The following is a 15255-nucleotide window of genomic DNA, read 5'->3' as shown; positions in this document are numbered from 1 at the left end:
TCAATGTAGGTGATATTGATCCAACTAGCTAGCTCTTTGTAGAGATGATTTGACAGGGTTTCTGGCAAGAAAATGCTGTTGGTTCTATGATTGACTATCAGTGATTGGTGTGAAGGTGAGGCTAGCTGTTTTTGCAGTGGCAGTGTTGATGTGAGAAGTTGGCCTCCGGAAATCCTTGTTATGAAGAAGTCTATGGTAGGAGAGTTAACTCCAGTAGTAGTATTAGAAGACACACTCCTGTGTAACTTAAGGGAGAATGCTCCTAGGCAAGAAAGTCTCTATTTCTGCTTATGCTTTTTTGGCATATGTTACAGATGGCATGGCAGTGATCAAGGTTGGAGATCAAGAAACACACCACACAGATGAGTGAGCTTCCTTGTTCTTGGTCCTGGGGGATTACCAGGTACGGATTGGTCATTAGTATGAGATTTTTCAAAATTCCTGCAAGCTGGTATGTCAGGCACACATGACAAAAGATCACATTTCATGTTAATACAAAGATTTTCTAATAAATATTTAGGAATCTATCTTATGGAAAGAAAAATATGAACTTGGGGCACCTGAACTGGTAGGTTGTAATGTATTATTTTTAGGATGCAGTGATACCAGACTTACTTTGTCAGGATATTAATGATTAGCTATGTTGCCAGGACAAAGAACTATATTTATCTTTTGTGTCCATTTATTTTGAAATTAATCAGAGGAAAAGTATGTTTGAGTCATAATATTTCTGATAGTGATATCAAGAAAACTAAATGATTGCCCTGTTTTGTACATTTTTTTAGTAAGTGTAATAATCCATACCCTAATTTGATTGCCTTTATTAACAAGGGTAGCATACCTTGAAATATTTATGTATGTTGAGGTGATACTGCTTCTTGATGAACAATTGCTTCTATGCTTAAATTTCTGGATTTGTCTAGTCAATATGCCGCAACAGGCTACATTTTAGTGTATATGTGAATTGGAGTGGTTATTATGGAAGCAAGGATGCTGAACTGTCTTTAATATTCATGCTAGATCTTCATCAGCCAATGCTTTAGCATGTCCCACATACACAGAGAATGTTTTTCAAGTCAGACAGGTCAGGATTTAAATTCAGCTGTTGTACTCAACTGCCTGGATACGTCGTTTAACTTTTAGTTACCTTGGTGTTCTCAGTAGGGAAATTGAGATAATAATAGATTTAGAAATAATGTACCAGAAACATTAAATACAGTGTTTGGCATAGTGTTTTACATAAGTAGTGAAAAGATCATATTTACTTTCACTTTGGAGATCTTTGATGGTAAGAAGAGTATTTGCTGTATTAAGCTTGAATTCTGTGTCCCTTATAACCTGCACATGCTTTTAGATAATTGACCATCGTCAGTTCTGAACTCTGAACTGCAGGGACACAGAATATTTCTCATTAACCAAGCACCAAACTTGGGTCAGAAAACTGGGAATTAAAGCCATCTTCATGACTTTAGTCAAGTTGCTTATGTTCTATGAGTCTCCTTTATCTCATCTGTACGATTAAGAGGTTTCAAGACCTATCTCACAGGGTTAATGGAATGAAAGGAGCGATATATTTCGTGTGCTTTGTTAACGATAAGGCACTAGACTAGCTATAGAAGTTATTTTGTTGAGGACAAATAAAATTATTTTCATAGATGACAATAAATGTTACAAAGTTCAGGCTTCCTGTAGGAGAACACTGAACTGTTAGAGCTGTCTGCTGTAGGGACATATTATTTCAGTTAACAGGCCTGAATAAATTAAAAGTGAACAAACACCTAATGACTGAAGTGATTAAGCCATTTCTCATTTTAACTGTAAAACCAAAGTTTTGGCTGATCTTTGAAAAGGCTTCTAAATCTTTCTTCTTATCAACAGTCTGTTAATCAGTAAATCTCATGTCTCATTAAAGTCTGTGGACGCACATGTTAAACTGTTGTCTTCTGGGGCACCTGGGTGGCTCAGTTCGTTAAGCCTCCGACTCTTGGTTTTGGCTCAGGTCATGATCTTGGGGCGTGGGATCTAGCCCTGCTGGGCTCTGTTCTCTGAGCTCCTTGGGGAATCAGCCCAGGAGTCTCCCTCCCCCTCTTCCCCCACTTCCCCGCCCCCCTCCCCCTCCACTCTCCCGCTTCACCCTCCCTTCCCCACAAATGCGCGTGCATGCGCACACTCTCTCAGATAAATAAATAAAATCTTTTTTAAAAATGTTGTCGTCTTAGGCAATCTTGTTTTTCAGTGGAAAAATCAGTTATTATAATATGTTGTATATTATTATATATATTGAAATATCAGGGACGCCTGGGTGTCTCAGTCGGTTGTGAAGTTTTGGCCTTCAGCTCAGGTCATGATCTCAGGGTCCTGGGATGGAGCCCTACATCAGGCTCCCTGCTCAGTGGGGAGACTTCTCCCTCTCCCTCTGCCTGCCGCTGTCCCTGTTTATGCGCGCTCTCTCTCTGTGTCAAATGAATAAATAAAATCTTTAAAAAATAAAGAAATATTTTACAAATTAAAAGTGATTTAGAATTTTTTGGAATGAAATTCTGCCATCACATGATATTTGTTATTTATTGAACATCTCTCAAGCCAAAGTAAATTATTTTCTAAATCTTCTTTGATAAGTAAGAAATAGAATATTGACACTTCTTATGAAGTAACTTAACACCTAATTCATTTTATTTCTTTAAGATTCAGGACGATAAAATCTTTATTGATGTTTTTTATTGTTTGAAATGGCTTCTTTATTTTATTTATATCCTTTAGCTCCTCAAATGGTGAAAGAATTTATACATTAAAAATTCATCATTTTAATTTCGATTATACCATTCATAACAATAGTACCTTTGGCTCAAAAATAAGCAAAATGTTGTTATAATATTGTAACATGTTGTAATATTTCTAGTGATGAGTACTTAGGTCAGGATAAAAACTCCCGACTTCTTTGTCAAAAGAAACATTCTCTTCTCTTATACGATACACCAAGTATATTTGCATTTACCTTTTGCTTTTAAATTTTGTTTGGAAGATTTCTTTTTAGAATTTTCCTTTTCAGAAATATAATTTTCTTTTTATCTGATTTTAGAAGTGATTTGGGCGCCTGGGTGGCTCAGATGGTTAAGCGTCTGCCTTCGGCTCAGGTCGTGATCCCAGGGTCCTGGGATCGAGTCCCGCATCGGGCTCCCTGCTGGGCAGGGAGCCTGCTTCTCCCTCTGCGCCTCTCTCTCTCTCTCTCTCTCTCTCTGACTCTCATGAATAAATAAATAAATAAAAGCATTAAAAAAAAAAAGAAGTGATTTAAACTTACAATTCAGTAATCAAAGTTCTGTGCATTCTACCTGTCAACTAATGTTTGAAATGGAATTTATATTGTCCTTATATTTGTTAATTCTCAGGGGAGATGATGATGATGATGATGGGGATGGGGATGATATTGCCCCTGATCCAGATAGCTCCTGTATTTATTAGAAAACTCCTTTCCTAGAATGAAGTGATGGTATATTAAGTTGAAATCTGTTATCTGAGTAGTGGGATACATTTAAATAATATTTTTAAAAAAGAACAATACAGAATATATGAATATTAAAAAAGTTTAAGGACATAATTAAAGTTAAAATCCTTAATGGTTCACTAGAGATACTTAAAGGAGAGGAGGCAACAGTTAAGGCAGGCATTTATCATGTACATTTGCATCCTGTAGCCAAGCTTCCTATGTCCATTCAGCTAACTATGTATCTGTATATTCACGAGTGCATTTTGGATTAGTGTGTTACACTCTATTTAATGGTATTAATCTGGTAATACATGAACTAGAAAGTCACTTGAGAACATCCATTTTGTTCTAACAAAATGAATTGGGAAATTAAGAGTTTATAAATTTATGAACTTCAATCTACTTCAGATGAGATGCTGACATCACATACCTATCATTGGATAGCTCCACATGTTATATTATTTTCCTGGAATTATTAAAATTTTACTAATCTACCCATATCCTTTTCCTGTCTTATTCAGCCACATTCTGTTTTAGTATGTTTCAAACAATACATAAGATTCTAAACACCATAGACTGTAGCCACAGAGTGATGTTAGGATCTATACCAATATTGGACTGCAATACTAGATTTTTTAGAGGTTATAGTGATGATAAACACAATCCTATCATGATAATCTTCTTCAAGTTGAACCATAAATCACAGCTAATTATATTCCCCTTTTTACCTTGACTCTATTTAGAAAACATGAATTTGCAATAGCTCATCTTGTCTCATATAGGATTTTTTCCTTTTTAAGGACTGAACAGTATTCTACTATATGTATAAACCACGTTTTCTTTATCCATTTATCTATCAATGGATATTTACATTACTTCTATGTTTTGACTATTGTGTCTATAACTATAATGAGCATGGGAGTGCTACTATCTCTTTCAAATCCTGATTTTAATTATTTTATATAAATACCCAGAAATGGGATTGCTAGACCATGTGGTAATTTTGTTTTTAATTTTTAGAAAACATCATACTGTTTTTCATGATGGCTGTACCATTTTACATTCCAGCCAACAGAGTACAAAGATTCTAATTTCTCTTCCTCTTTACCAACACTTACTATCTTGTTTTTTTTGATAATGGCCATTCTAATAGGTGTGATTTTTATTTGAATTTCCTTGATAATTGCTGACGCTGGGTAATCCTTCCTACATTATTTTCCCTTACAGCAGTGTTCCGCATAATTTCCCATCAGTGTGCCTGTGTAAGTGTGATATTTGCTTATTTTCTGGGAGTGAAGTGGAGAAAAGAGATGAAAAAGTCAATTAGACTTTTTGTCATTCCTAGTTGACATTTTTGATCCACCGTAAATAGTTCATCCCACAAAAACTTTGTTTGTTCAACAGTCTTTTCATTTTTTGCATGTCAAAGTCTTCAAGTAAAATTGTCATATAGAGGGATGCCTGGGTGGCTCAGTCGGTTAAGGATCTGCCTTCAGCTCAGGTCTTATCCCAGGCCCTGGGATCAAGCCCTGCATCAGTTTCCTTGCTCAGTTGGGGAACCTGCTTCTCCCTCCTCCTGCTTGTGCTTGCTCTCTCTCTCTCTCTCTCTGACGAATAAATAAATAAAATCTTTAAAAAATTGTCATATAGATAATTAATACAGTTTTTAAATTATCTTTTTATTATAATTAAAATGGAATTATAAATAACATATGTGTTCTTTGCCCTAGGTTTTACATATTTGAGCACCATTTATATTTAGGTGGGCTATTAGGTAGGTTTAGTTGGCATAAACTGAATGAGATTTTCTATTTGCTGATGCTAGCATTGGCCTGAGAGATAGATGGCGTTCATACTTCTGCACTACCATTAACTAACTGTGTGACATTGGAAGTCATGTCACCTCATGTTTCACCTTTCTAATGTATTCTACAAGAAATGAAAACAAGAGCATCTGCAAGGATCTTGCTTGCTTTATAACACGAGTCTATAAAATAGTTGTGACCTGCTTTTACAATGCATTTTATTTATATGATTCTTTTTCAATGACCTTTTATTGTTAGCCATTAATGCTGCAAAATATCTGATAATCTATTTTCTTTGTAATTATGTTTTTTTGTGATTAGAACTAAACCTATTTCAGATCTGTGAGTTTAGAAGTCATTGATTCTAAATATTTCAGTTTATTCAACCTAGAAAAAAAGAGTGGGTATGCCCAGACTGTTCACCTACAGCCTTTGATGTTTCTTAGATTTTTTTTTCTATTTACAATGTTGTGAGAATGTTTTTATTTTGTAAAAATAAAAATAAAAATAAAAATTCTCATTTGAGAATTTATATATGCACACCATACTTTGCTTATTTTAATTGCTTGTTTTCATAAAAAGTGTGAATGAAAGAAGAAACATGGAAAGTGAATCGCTCATGACCCCATCCCAAATTAATGACAGTTTTGAATACAGAATTCAACTTCTTTAATTATGATCTATCAAAAAGTTGGGCACCTGGGTGGCTTAGTTAGTTAAGCATCTGATTCTTGACCTCAGCTCGGGTCTTGATCTCAAAGTCCTGAGTTCAGGCGCCACGTTATGTATCTGTGTAAGCTGTATAACATTACTCAAAAAACTCATCAGTGGTGTTATCATAGCATATACTTTTGGTTAACAATCTGTTTCATTTATATTGGGCTTGTTTACTCAATATAAAAATATGCAATAGTTTAAAGCAAAAAAGTAGAAAGTTACCCCAAATCTCATATATATGTTTAATACTACTGAAACTTGGAAGAATGTGTATTTATAAAATTTACATTAAATATTCTAATGAGCTTAATTCTATTATCTTTATACTCTGAAGACAGAATATTGTGATATATCACATTTTTTTAAATGTGTAACTTAATAGAGTTAAAATCTTGGTATTTTAGGTTGAAAACATCTTTGAATGGCATTAGCACTAGGTACTTTGGCATGTAACAAGTTTTTTTTATTATTTTAGAAAGAGAGAATGGGGGGAGGCAGAAAGGGAGAGCATCTCAAGCATACTCCACGCTGAGTGTGGAGCCTGATGCATAGCTCGATCTCACGACCCTGAGAACATGACCTGAGCTGACATTAAGAGTCAGTCACTTAACTAACTGAGCCTCCCAGGTACTCCTGGCATCGAAGTTTAAACCAAATTTAGATTCAGACTCCAAATTGAATGTTCCGACCCCTGAGTTAACCAACTGGTGGCAATGCCCAGAGAAGATAAACTAGATAGGATATTCCCTGGGGGCCCTAGGGATCCAACACCAGCCCCAAGAGCCTGAATAATGACCACAGAGGGCAGTGAGAGGAAATGTGGGGAATGCAGAAGACATTAGAGGACATGTTTCCTGTGCTTGAACATCTTAGTATTTATGGAAGGAAAATTTGTAGATAAGGAAAAATAATGAAAAACAATGTGTAAATTTCAGGATACAAACTATTTGTTCAAATCTTCATATAAAGCTCCAGCTCAAAAATTGCATTTTCATAAATTGTAGACAAGCAGTTGATTTTTCATTGTGCCATAGTCATAGAAATAAACCGAAAGTAGAGTAGAAATAAACCGAAAGAGTGATCTAGCAATATCATCTCCCTTGAGAAAGCCAAGGATGGCAAATTAACCAGTTTGCTGAAGGTCACAACAGCTAGTAAATACCCAAGCTAAATGTGAACACAATATGATTATGGAGAAGAGAAAGTATCAGCAGTCAGCAGGACATTGGTTCATAAAACACATCTCTGAAAAAGTATTTATCTTCCTGAAAATAGCACATATATCCCTTATTAAAAGAAGGGCAGATTTTAATTTTTTAATGTTAAATATCAGACACACACACGTCATTGGATTTGAAAGTATTACTAGACTATTGGTTAAAAAAAACAAAATGTAACATTTTATTGTAGCCCTTTTTAGCAATTCAGACTGCATTCTCAATGAAATTCAGGTTATGTTCCTTTCACCGTATCTCTAGAGACATTGTCCTCGTTAATGGAAGTTGTTCTGATGCCCTATTCAAGTTGTGAGGTCATTTTCTTTTTCTTTTTCTTTTTAAATTTTGATTTTATCTAAATTCAATTAACATATAGTATATTATTAGTTTCTGAAGTAGAGTTCAGTGATTCATCAGTTGTATATAACATCCAGTGCTTATTACATCAAGAGCCCTGTGATTTTAAACTCAACTCATTCAGGTAAACCAGGGAAACAGGGTTCCTGCAAGTCCCTAAGGATATCTCTAGAGTATGGAGAGTGAAGAGGGAAAAAGTAGGCAGAAAGAGACTGCTTCAGTGAAAGTCGCTCCAGGCTTATATATGTTATGTACCAAGGCTCTGTTTTAAGTTTTGATCCAACTATGTATTCCAAGAGTAAAGATAACAGCAATCATAATGACAGTGACAAAAATGGCAATATTATTATGAGATTAGCCCTTCAAGAAGATACTTGCCAACCTTAAGATTGTATGCTTCTAGATAAGTTTCACAGGAAAATACATCTGGGTTTTTAATGTCTTCTCATGATTGAGGGAGTCTCCTTTGTCCTCTAAATAGGCAGGATGTTATTCAAATAGTATTTTTTCCCTTTACTAAAGATACCTTCCCACCACTCTTTTTTCCCTTCCTCATTTTCGTTTCTTCCACCTTTTTTTTCTTTCCTTCCTTTATGTTAATGGACAAACTGGTTAAAGTTTTAAAATATTGAAAAATAACTTTATAAAAGAATAAAATTCATCTATCTATGTATTTCTTTTATATTAACATTCCATCACTTGAAAATGAACGAGTAATTAGTGTAACTGATGTGGACACTATATTGGACCCCTGAAACTCACTTGCAGGGTTTGTTCACGATTCAGAAAGCCAAGGCAAATGACCATTTTTAAATTCTGTTTTTCTGCTGCTGCTGCTAATTTATAAAGAACTTTTGAGAGCAAATGTCCAGATTTAGGAAATTAATCTATAGTCATGGTTAATAATATCAGTGGAGAAAAGGTGCAAAACAATAAATTATAATTAATTTATTATATGTGTATATTTTTAAATTAAGTTTGGGTTTTGTTTTGTTCTGTTCTGCTACCCCAATGGCATTAGATTCTGCTTCTGTAGCACGCCAGCCTCATGGGTTCATGTAAGTTTCCCTCGTGTGTGTGTGTGTGTGTGTGTGTGTGTGTGTGTGTCTGTGGGTTTTGTATTTTTTTGTTTGTTCATTAATTTATTCATTTTCTTTTATCTCATTTTCTTTTCCCATTTCCTTCTTCTGTTCATGAGCAACTATTATAATTTACGATATTTCTGGGTTTTTTTTAAATCTATAATGTTACTTGGTACGAATAGCATTTTAATGTACATCAAATGTCATTGTCCTATAGACAGATCCTGTCTCTCACTTGGTTTTACTTGGAAAGTAGTTTTAAGGTGGATCTACCTTTTGGTGTTAACGCCTGGTATGGTCTTTTTCCTGCACCCTCTGCCAGATGTTTTCATCTTGAGCACTTACTATACTCTCATTGTCCCATTTCTCCTGATACTGCCCCCTCCCACAAATAGACACTCAGCAAGATTTCTGAGTCATAGAGTATACATGTGTTTAATTTCATGATGTTCTGGCCACATTGCCCTCCAGAGGGGTGTACTTATCTGCATTCCCATTAAAATAATTACATGTTTATAAATTGTAAACAAGCAGTTGTTGTATTTTCCTATGACATAGTCATAGTATTCTCACATCACAGAGTGGGGGTAAAGCTGACCAGCCATCCAGCAAGTATAATATTCTCCTTTGGAGTCCGGGTCCCTTGATCCTCCATCCTGGTCAACACCTGGTATTTTCTGGCTTTTACACTTTTTGCAAGATGATGAGAACTCACTAGTATGTCATTATTGCTTTAATCTGTACTTTCTAATCACTAATGAGTCTGAGCCTTTTTATATATACCTATAACACTTTTAAAATTCTTCGACTCTGAATCATCTTAATTTTACTAACTGCCAAGATATTTCGGTTTTTTTCTAGTAGAGTATCATTTTTATTAATTTTTATGACAGCATACAATATTCGATGCAAGGTCGTGGTCACCACATAAGTGACTAATTGTGTAGTGCCTGCCACTTACTAGGTGCTGGAAAAAATAGTTGTGGAACAAAAAAAAAACAACAGTAATGAGCATTTGTGTTATATACTTTTGGATATGCCTATAAGATTTCAACTGTTAACTCAAGAAATTTAATCCATAAGATGTTTGTGATGTAATGGTAAATATTAAATACAAAGAAATAACATACATGAAATTGTGCATTATAAAGAATAGCATTTACTAGTTTTAAGAGATATAAGTTAAGTAATCCTAGAAGTTCTGAAAGTTATTTTTTTATTCAAACATTACCTGATTATCTTTTTTGTTTTAAATAACATGTTAAATATAAGATTCTGAGCAGCAAATCCTGTCATCAGTTCTTGCAAATTCACTAAAAATTCAGATGATCATAGTTTTCCTATTAAAAGCTATTAGTATAGGTACTTTCTAGGAATATGATTGAAACATCATCTGTCCACTCTCAAAGTTGAACAATTCATTAACATACATGATGATATAATTTAAATATAAAGAAAATGTAAATGTATGCTCATAATGCTAAATAATTGATATAACCATTCATGTGTACACTGCCTTCCAGGAATTATTTCTAAAACAAAGTCAGAGTACAGGGTTATCTTCGGATTGACACTGCTTACATTCAAATCAATTAAATGATAAAATATTACTTTAGTGATCCTCAATGTAGCATGATCATGTTCAACAAATTTTTACTGCATTTTAAAATAGTTTAGAGGATTTTGAACTTTTTTAAAGAATATTATATTTGAAATCATATCAGACTTAATTCTCACAATTATTAAAACCTTGTCATAAATTTATAAGGAGTGATTGGTTATATTCACTTGGTTATTTTAGTATGGTTCTTGTAGGATTTGTAGGGATTTGAAGAGGTGACATATAGGAAAGGTGTTATTAAAGGACGATGTGCAAGTCCTCACATTCCCTGTAGCATCTGATACTCACTATTGGAATCAAGTACTGGCAAAATCTTTTGCACCCCCACAGTCCTTCACAAACTCTGGTGGGAAACTGAATGAAGAGAAAAGAAGTTCAGTCTGTGTATCATGGAACAGAATAGATTGTGTAGTTTATGACTTCAGGTTTATTTCTACGCAAGATTCTAGTTATCTGTTACTGTTTTTTTTTTCAGCAATTTTATTAACGATTCTAAATAGTTTTCCCTTTGTAATACTGGAAGCATTTTTTAATTTCATTGGGTAATTATGTCTTTTAAATTTGCCCTTTTATTTTGAGAGGTGAAAAATAAGTTAATCCAAGAGAAGAAGCATGAAGATTATGCAGCTATTTCTTTTCATAAAATATGTTCTTGCTGAAAAGTGACAATGCAGTTATAACACTATAATTTGTTTCAATTCAAAATCATCTGTACATAAATATACTCTTTATGCTGACTTTTTTTTTAAAGTGTTCTTTTCAGTGTGCTTTTCCTTTTGTAGTGCTAAATTTTTTAGTGGTATCATCATTGTCTCTTATGTAATTTTCTCATTTTATACATACAACAGCCTGGGATTGTTGAATTAAACCCAAGGCCCAACTGAAGATAAAGTTTTGTTGGAGTAAGTTCTAGAAAAGCCATTTTTGTTTGTGTTATTGTGGACATTTTTATGGACTTCTTTTGCCATTTCACTGTAGTAAAAAATTTCCCTTACTTGTTTGCAACTGGTAATATGCTTTCCAGTGTATATCAAAATCATTAAAACTTTTAAAGATTCAATTATGCCATGTTTAAAGTTTTCCACTGAACCCAATGGTTTGCAATAGGGAATTTCACATAGGCATCTGTGAAGCTCATTGAAAACCTAATTGTTCAAGTATTTCTTTTTATTTCAATTATAGCCTAGTTATGGCATACGGATTTTTATTAGGTAAAGCTGGTAGCATTCACAAATATTTGGGCACTATAACTTGGATAGTTTCATCTAATTTCTATCCATTCACATAGTGGCATATTAGGACCAAATGATTCATGCCAAATATGTACTCCTAAATTATTTTGACAGCTCATATAAAATGGATCAAAGAAACAAAATTTAAAATGTTGAAACACTGTTACTACATTTTTTATTGAGAATTATCTTTCTAGACAGAGAGGAAACAAGAAATGTCCTCTAATTAATCCAGGAACATAATTGACGCTATCCAGCACAAAAAGAAGATACAGAGTTCTTTGTTGAAACATTATTAAGAATTTCAAAATGGCGCCAGTGATGTGTTAAACCAAGCATGGGCCCTTCTAAGCCCAGGACCTTGTCCTACCACACAGGTGCCACACACACACACACACACACACACACACACACACACACACACACCCATAAAGCTGTCCTCTCTGTAACATGCCTGCTGATTCTAGTCAGGAACGTCTTGTAGGCAGTGAAGAAAAAGAAAAAAAATACCATGTGGAAATCTGTCTTATCTGAGCAAAGTTGAAGCAATAACAGTTTCTTAAGGGGAGCTCCACAACAAGCTACTAATGACTTTTTTCCACATCTCCCATTCCATTATGGAATATGGAAGTTTATACTCTCCTAGATGCTTGTTCCCCATTGGAAAATTATATTGGTGCTTTTTTTTTCCTACACAAAATTGGCCTAAGCAATATATGTTCAATAATGTTTTCTTTATTAAAGTAGTGTGAACAAAATGCATGTGTTTGGTAATATTTAATAAGTTTTCAAAAGCAACATTTTGCATGTCGTAGTAGACACATTTGATGTGTTCAGGTGAGTGATGAAATCAAACTACATGTGGTATTAATGTTCCAGAGAACTTTGAACTGATGCTCTCTGAACTGGTGTGCTGAGTTGGTTTTTAAATGTCTTCTATGCCTTATGGACCCCGACTAGAAATACAACACATTTTTAATTTTATACCTGAATTTGTCTCTTCAGGGATGCAAGTATTGGAATGGAATGGAATTCCTTTAACTTCTAAGACGTATGAAGAAGTGCAGAGTATCATTAGTCAGCAAAGTGGGGAAGCAGAAATATGTGTAAGACTGTGAGTTTTTCCCCATCTTTTTGTTTCCATTTTTTGGCTATTCATGGCTCTTTTAATTTAAAATTGTTAAGGTGGAACCTTTGCCAGTCAGCAAGATTTTCAGTAATTAGAAAATAAAGTGAATACAAGTTTTATAGATTTCTTGTGTTTGGAATCGAAGTCGAAAGCATAGAAAGAATTCAGCTAATTTTGTGTTTGATTATGTCAGTAGTTCTCCCCTTTCATGCTTTTACTGAAACATGCTTCATTTAAATGAAAGCCTATACCCATTTAGATTTCATGTCTGTGTATAGTATTTCAAAATGAACTTACATTTAATCCATAAAGATTTCACCTTAAATAATCATTTTTATCAGCTGACTTTTAACAGCATTGCAAATATATATTTGGTTAGAAGGATGAGCATGCTTGGAAATTGCTTTATATCATTAACCACTTCTCATTTACCTACTGAAAAAAAAAATCAAGGTAGTTGGAAAAAAGGACCTCTTGTCTCCGGTTTCCTCTATTTCTTTCTTAATTTCTTTGTTTTAATTTTTAGGGACCTCAATATGCTGTCAGACTCTGAAAATCCCCAGCACCTGGAACTTCACGAGCCACCAAAAGCTGGTAGGTGAAAGTCATCGGCCTTCCACTGTGGGTTAAGGTGAAGATGTAACTGCAAGGTAGTTATAGGGGCACTATAAACACAATCATTGATACTGTATGGGCAAGATGCAGTTATAGACCAACAGATGTTTATTTATTTATTTATTTATGTAATCAGAAACAAAATCAAAAGCACTGCAGCTATGTTTTAGCATTCTAGGGAAGCACATACTTGTGTGTTAGACCCGTGAAAGAAATTCATACAGAATTCTTGCTGGGTGAGTTTACATTTTTAATTCTTTAAAAATAAATTTATCCCACCAGAGTAATCCATGGAGCCATTTATTTGGGGTTTTATGGAATTTTTAGATAATACTTGATTCTCTTTAGCATAACTGGACTATGGAACACTCATTCTTGAACCTTTTGATTGCCTTTTTCTTATAAAGAAAAAAATCAACATGTAATTTCATTAAGGACGTGATGAAACAGACTTAACTCTTTCTGAGCTAACAACTAAAGTCTTATAAATGTAGATCAATTATTACATGAGAAACATCACTTATTTGTTTAACAAATATTTACTGAACATTTTCTCTGCTACAGCCAGCATTCTAAGAGTCTGGGTTACTGCACTAAAGAACAGACCCAGGCCTGTAGAACTTTTCATACAGCTGTGCATGTAAATTACCTTGTCATCTAGAACTGGCATAAGCTCCATGGTATTTTGGAGCTATGAAACTGAGAAATACATAGCCACTTCGTTTTGTTGTAGTGGATAAAGCGAAATCCCCAGGGGTTGACCCTAAGCAGTTGGCAGCAGAGCTCCAGAAGGTTTCCCTGCAACAGTCTCCACTGGTTGTGTCATCCGTTGTGGAGAAAGGATCTCACGTTCATTCAGGTCCTACATCAGCGGGATCCAGTTCCGTTCCCAGCCCCGGGCAACCAGGGTCCCCCTCCGTGAGCAAAAAGAAACACAGCAGCAGCAAGGTGAGAAGTGACCTCTTGAGTTACTTATTTTCTCTTGCTCCTTATTCAGACAAGGACAAAGGAAATCCAGTATCATTTCCTAAAGTGTTTTCTTGTGATTTCTCATTTTATTGAAACAAAAAAAATTCCATTTAATATATAACTAATCAAGATGTTATAAAGATGATATATTTCTACATTTCTTAAAATATTTTAGCAGTTATTATTATGAGGCACTTGAACAGTGTGTCTAATGCTTTGTAATTCCTGATTCTTTTTTCTGTAGTTGTTGCATAAATTTGAGCCTCTTTATGTATGGAACATTGGCTTTGCATCTTTTTGGAAATGCAAGATATACATTACATTGGATTTGATAATTTAAATAAAAGATATAAAAGATGCAGAGATAAAGAGAATTTAGGACAATAAGGAAAACCTGTAATATAGAATTGCTACTTTGAATTTTTTCCCTAATTCCATACTAATTGGGGTGCCTGGATGGCTCAGTCAGTTAAGTGTCCAGCTCTTGATTTTAGCTTAGGTCATGAACTCTGGGTCATGAGATGGAGCCCCGCATTGGGCTCTGTGCTCCACGGGAGTCTGCCTCAGGTTCTCTCTCTGCTCATCCCCCCCATGCTCTCTCTCTCTCTCTCAAATAAATAGATAAGTCTTTTTTAAAAAAGAAAAAGAAAAGAAATAAGGAAAACCGGTAATATAAAATTGCCATTTTGAATTTTATCCCTAATTCTGTACTAATAAATGTTCCCTTGTTGGAAGTCTTCATTTGAAATAAATGTTTCTAACACTATTCTTTCCAAGCTACTGGGCTATTAAAAGAAAACATAGAATTAGTTTTTTAACCTTATAAAAGCAGATGCAATGTAGACAGTTTGTAGCTTTTTCTTCGTAGATTTGTTTCTTAATAAAGAAATTCTCATTATGGTCAGTAAATATATTGGAAAAAGTATTCTCTTGTTTAAACATGAATAAAGATTTCTCTTTACATGGTAAGATATATGGGAGGGACAGGCCATGCTTGGGTAAACTGACTGGACTTCAGAAAACA

At 34.4% G+C, this 15255-nt stretch overlaps 1 protein-coding gene across 1 annotated transcript in view; it reads left to right on the top strand.

The window, feature by feature from the left end:
* Positions 1-15255, top strand: part of PCLO (piccolo presynaptic cytomatrix protein) — a 385912-nt gene that overhangs the window by 290467 nt on the left and 80190 nt on the right. Inside the window, exons 11-13 of the mRNA XM_028119600.2 lie at positions 12524-12632; positions 13174-13241; positions 13996-14210. Coding sequence (XP_027975401.2) covers positions 12524-12632; positions 13174-13241; positions 13996-14210 — 392 coding nt within the window. The remainder of the gene's footprint in view (positions 1-12523; positions 12633-13173; positions 13242-13995; positions 14211-15255) is intronic.

This window comes from Eumetopias jubatus, unplaced genomic scaffold, assembly GCF_037043125.1.
Source record: "Eumetopias jubatus isolate StellerSeaLion01/CBP00866 unplaced genomic scaffold, mEumJub1_p1.0 scaffold_14, whole genome shotgun sequence".
NCBI classification, from domain to species: Eukaryota; Metazoa; Chordata; class Mammalia; order Carnivora; family Otariidae; genus Eumetopias; species Eumetopias jubatus.
The sequence above is the reverse complement of the archived record's forward strand: the minus strand, read 5'-3'. Positions and strand labels throughout refer to the sequence as shown.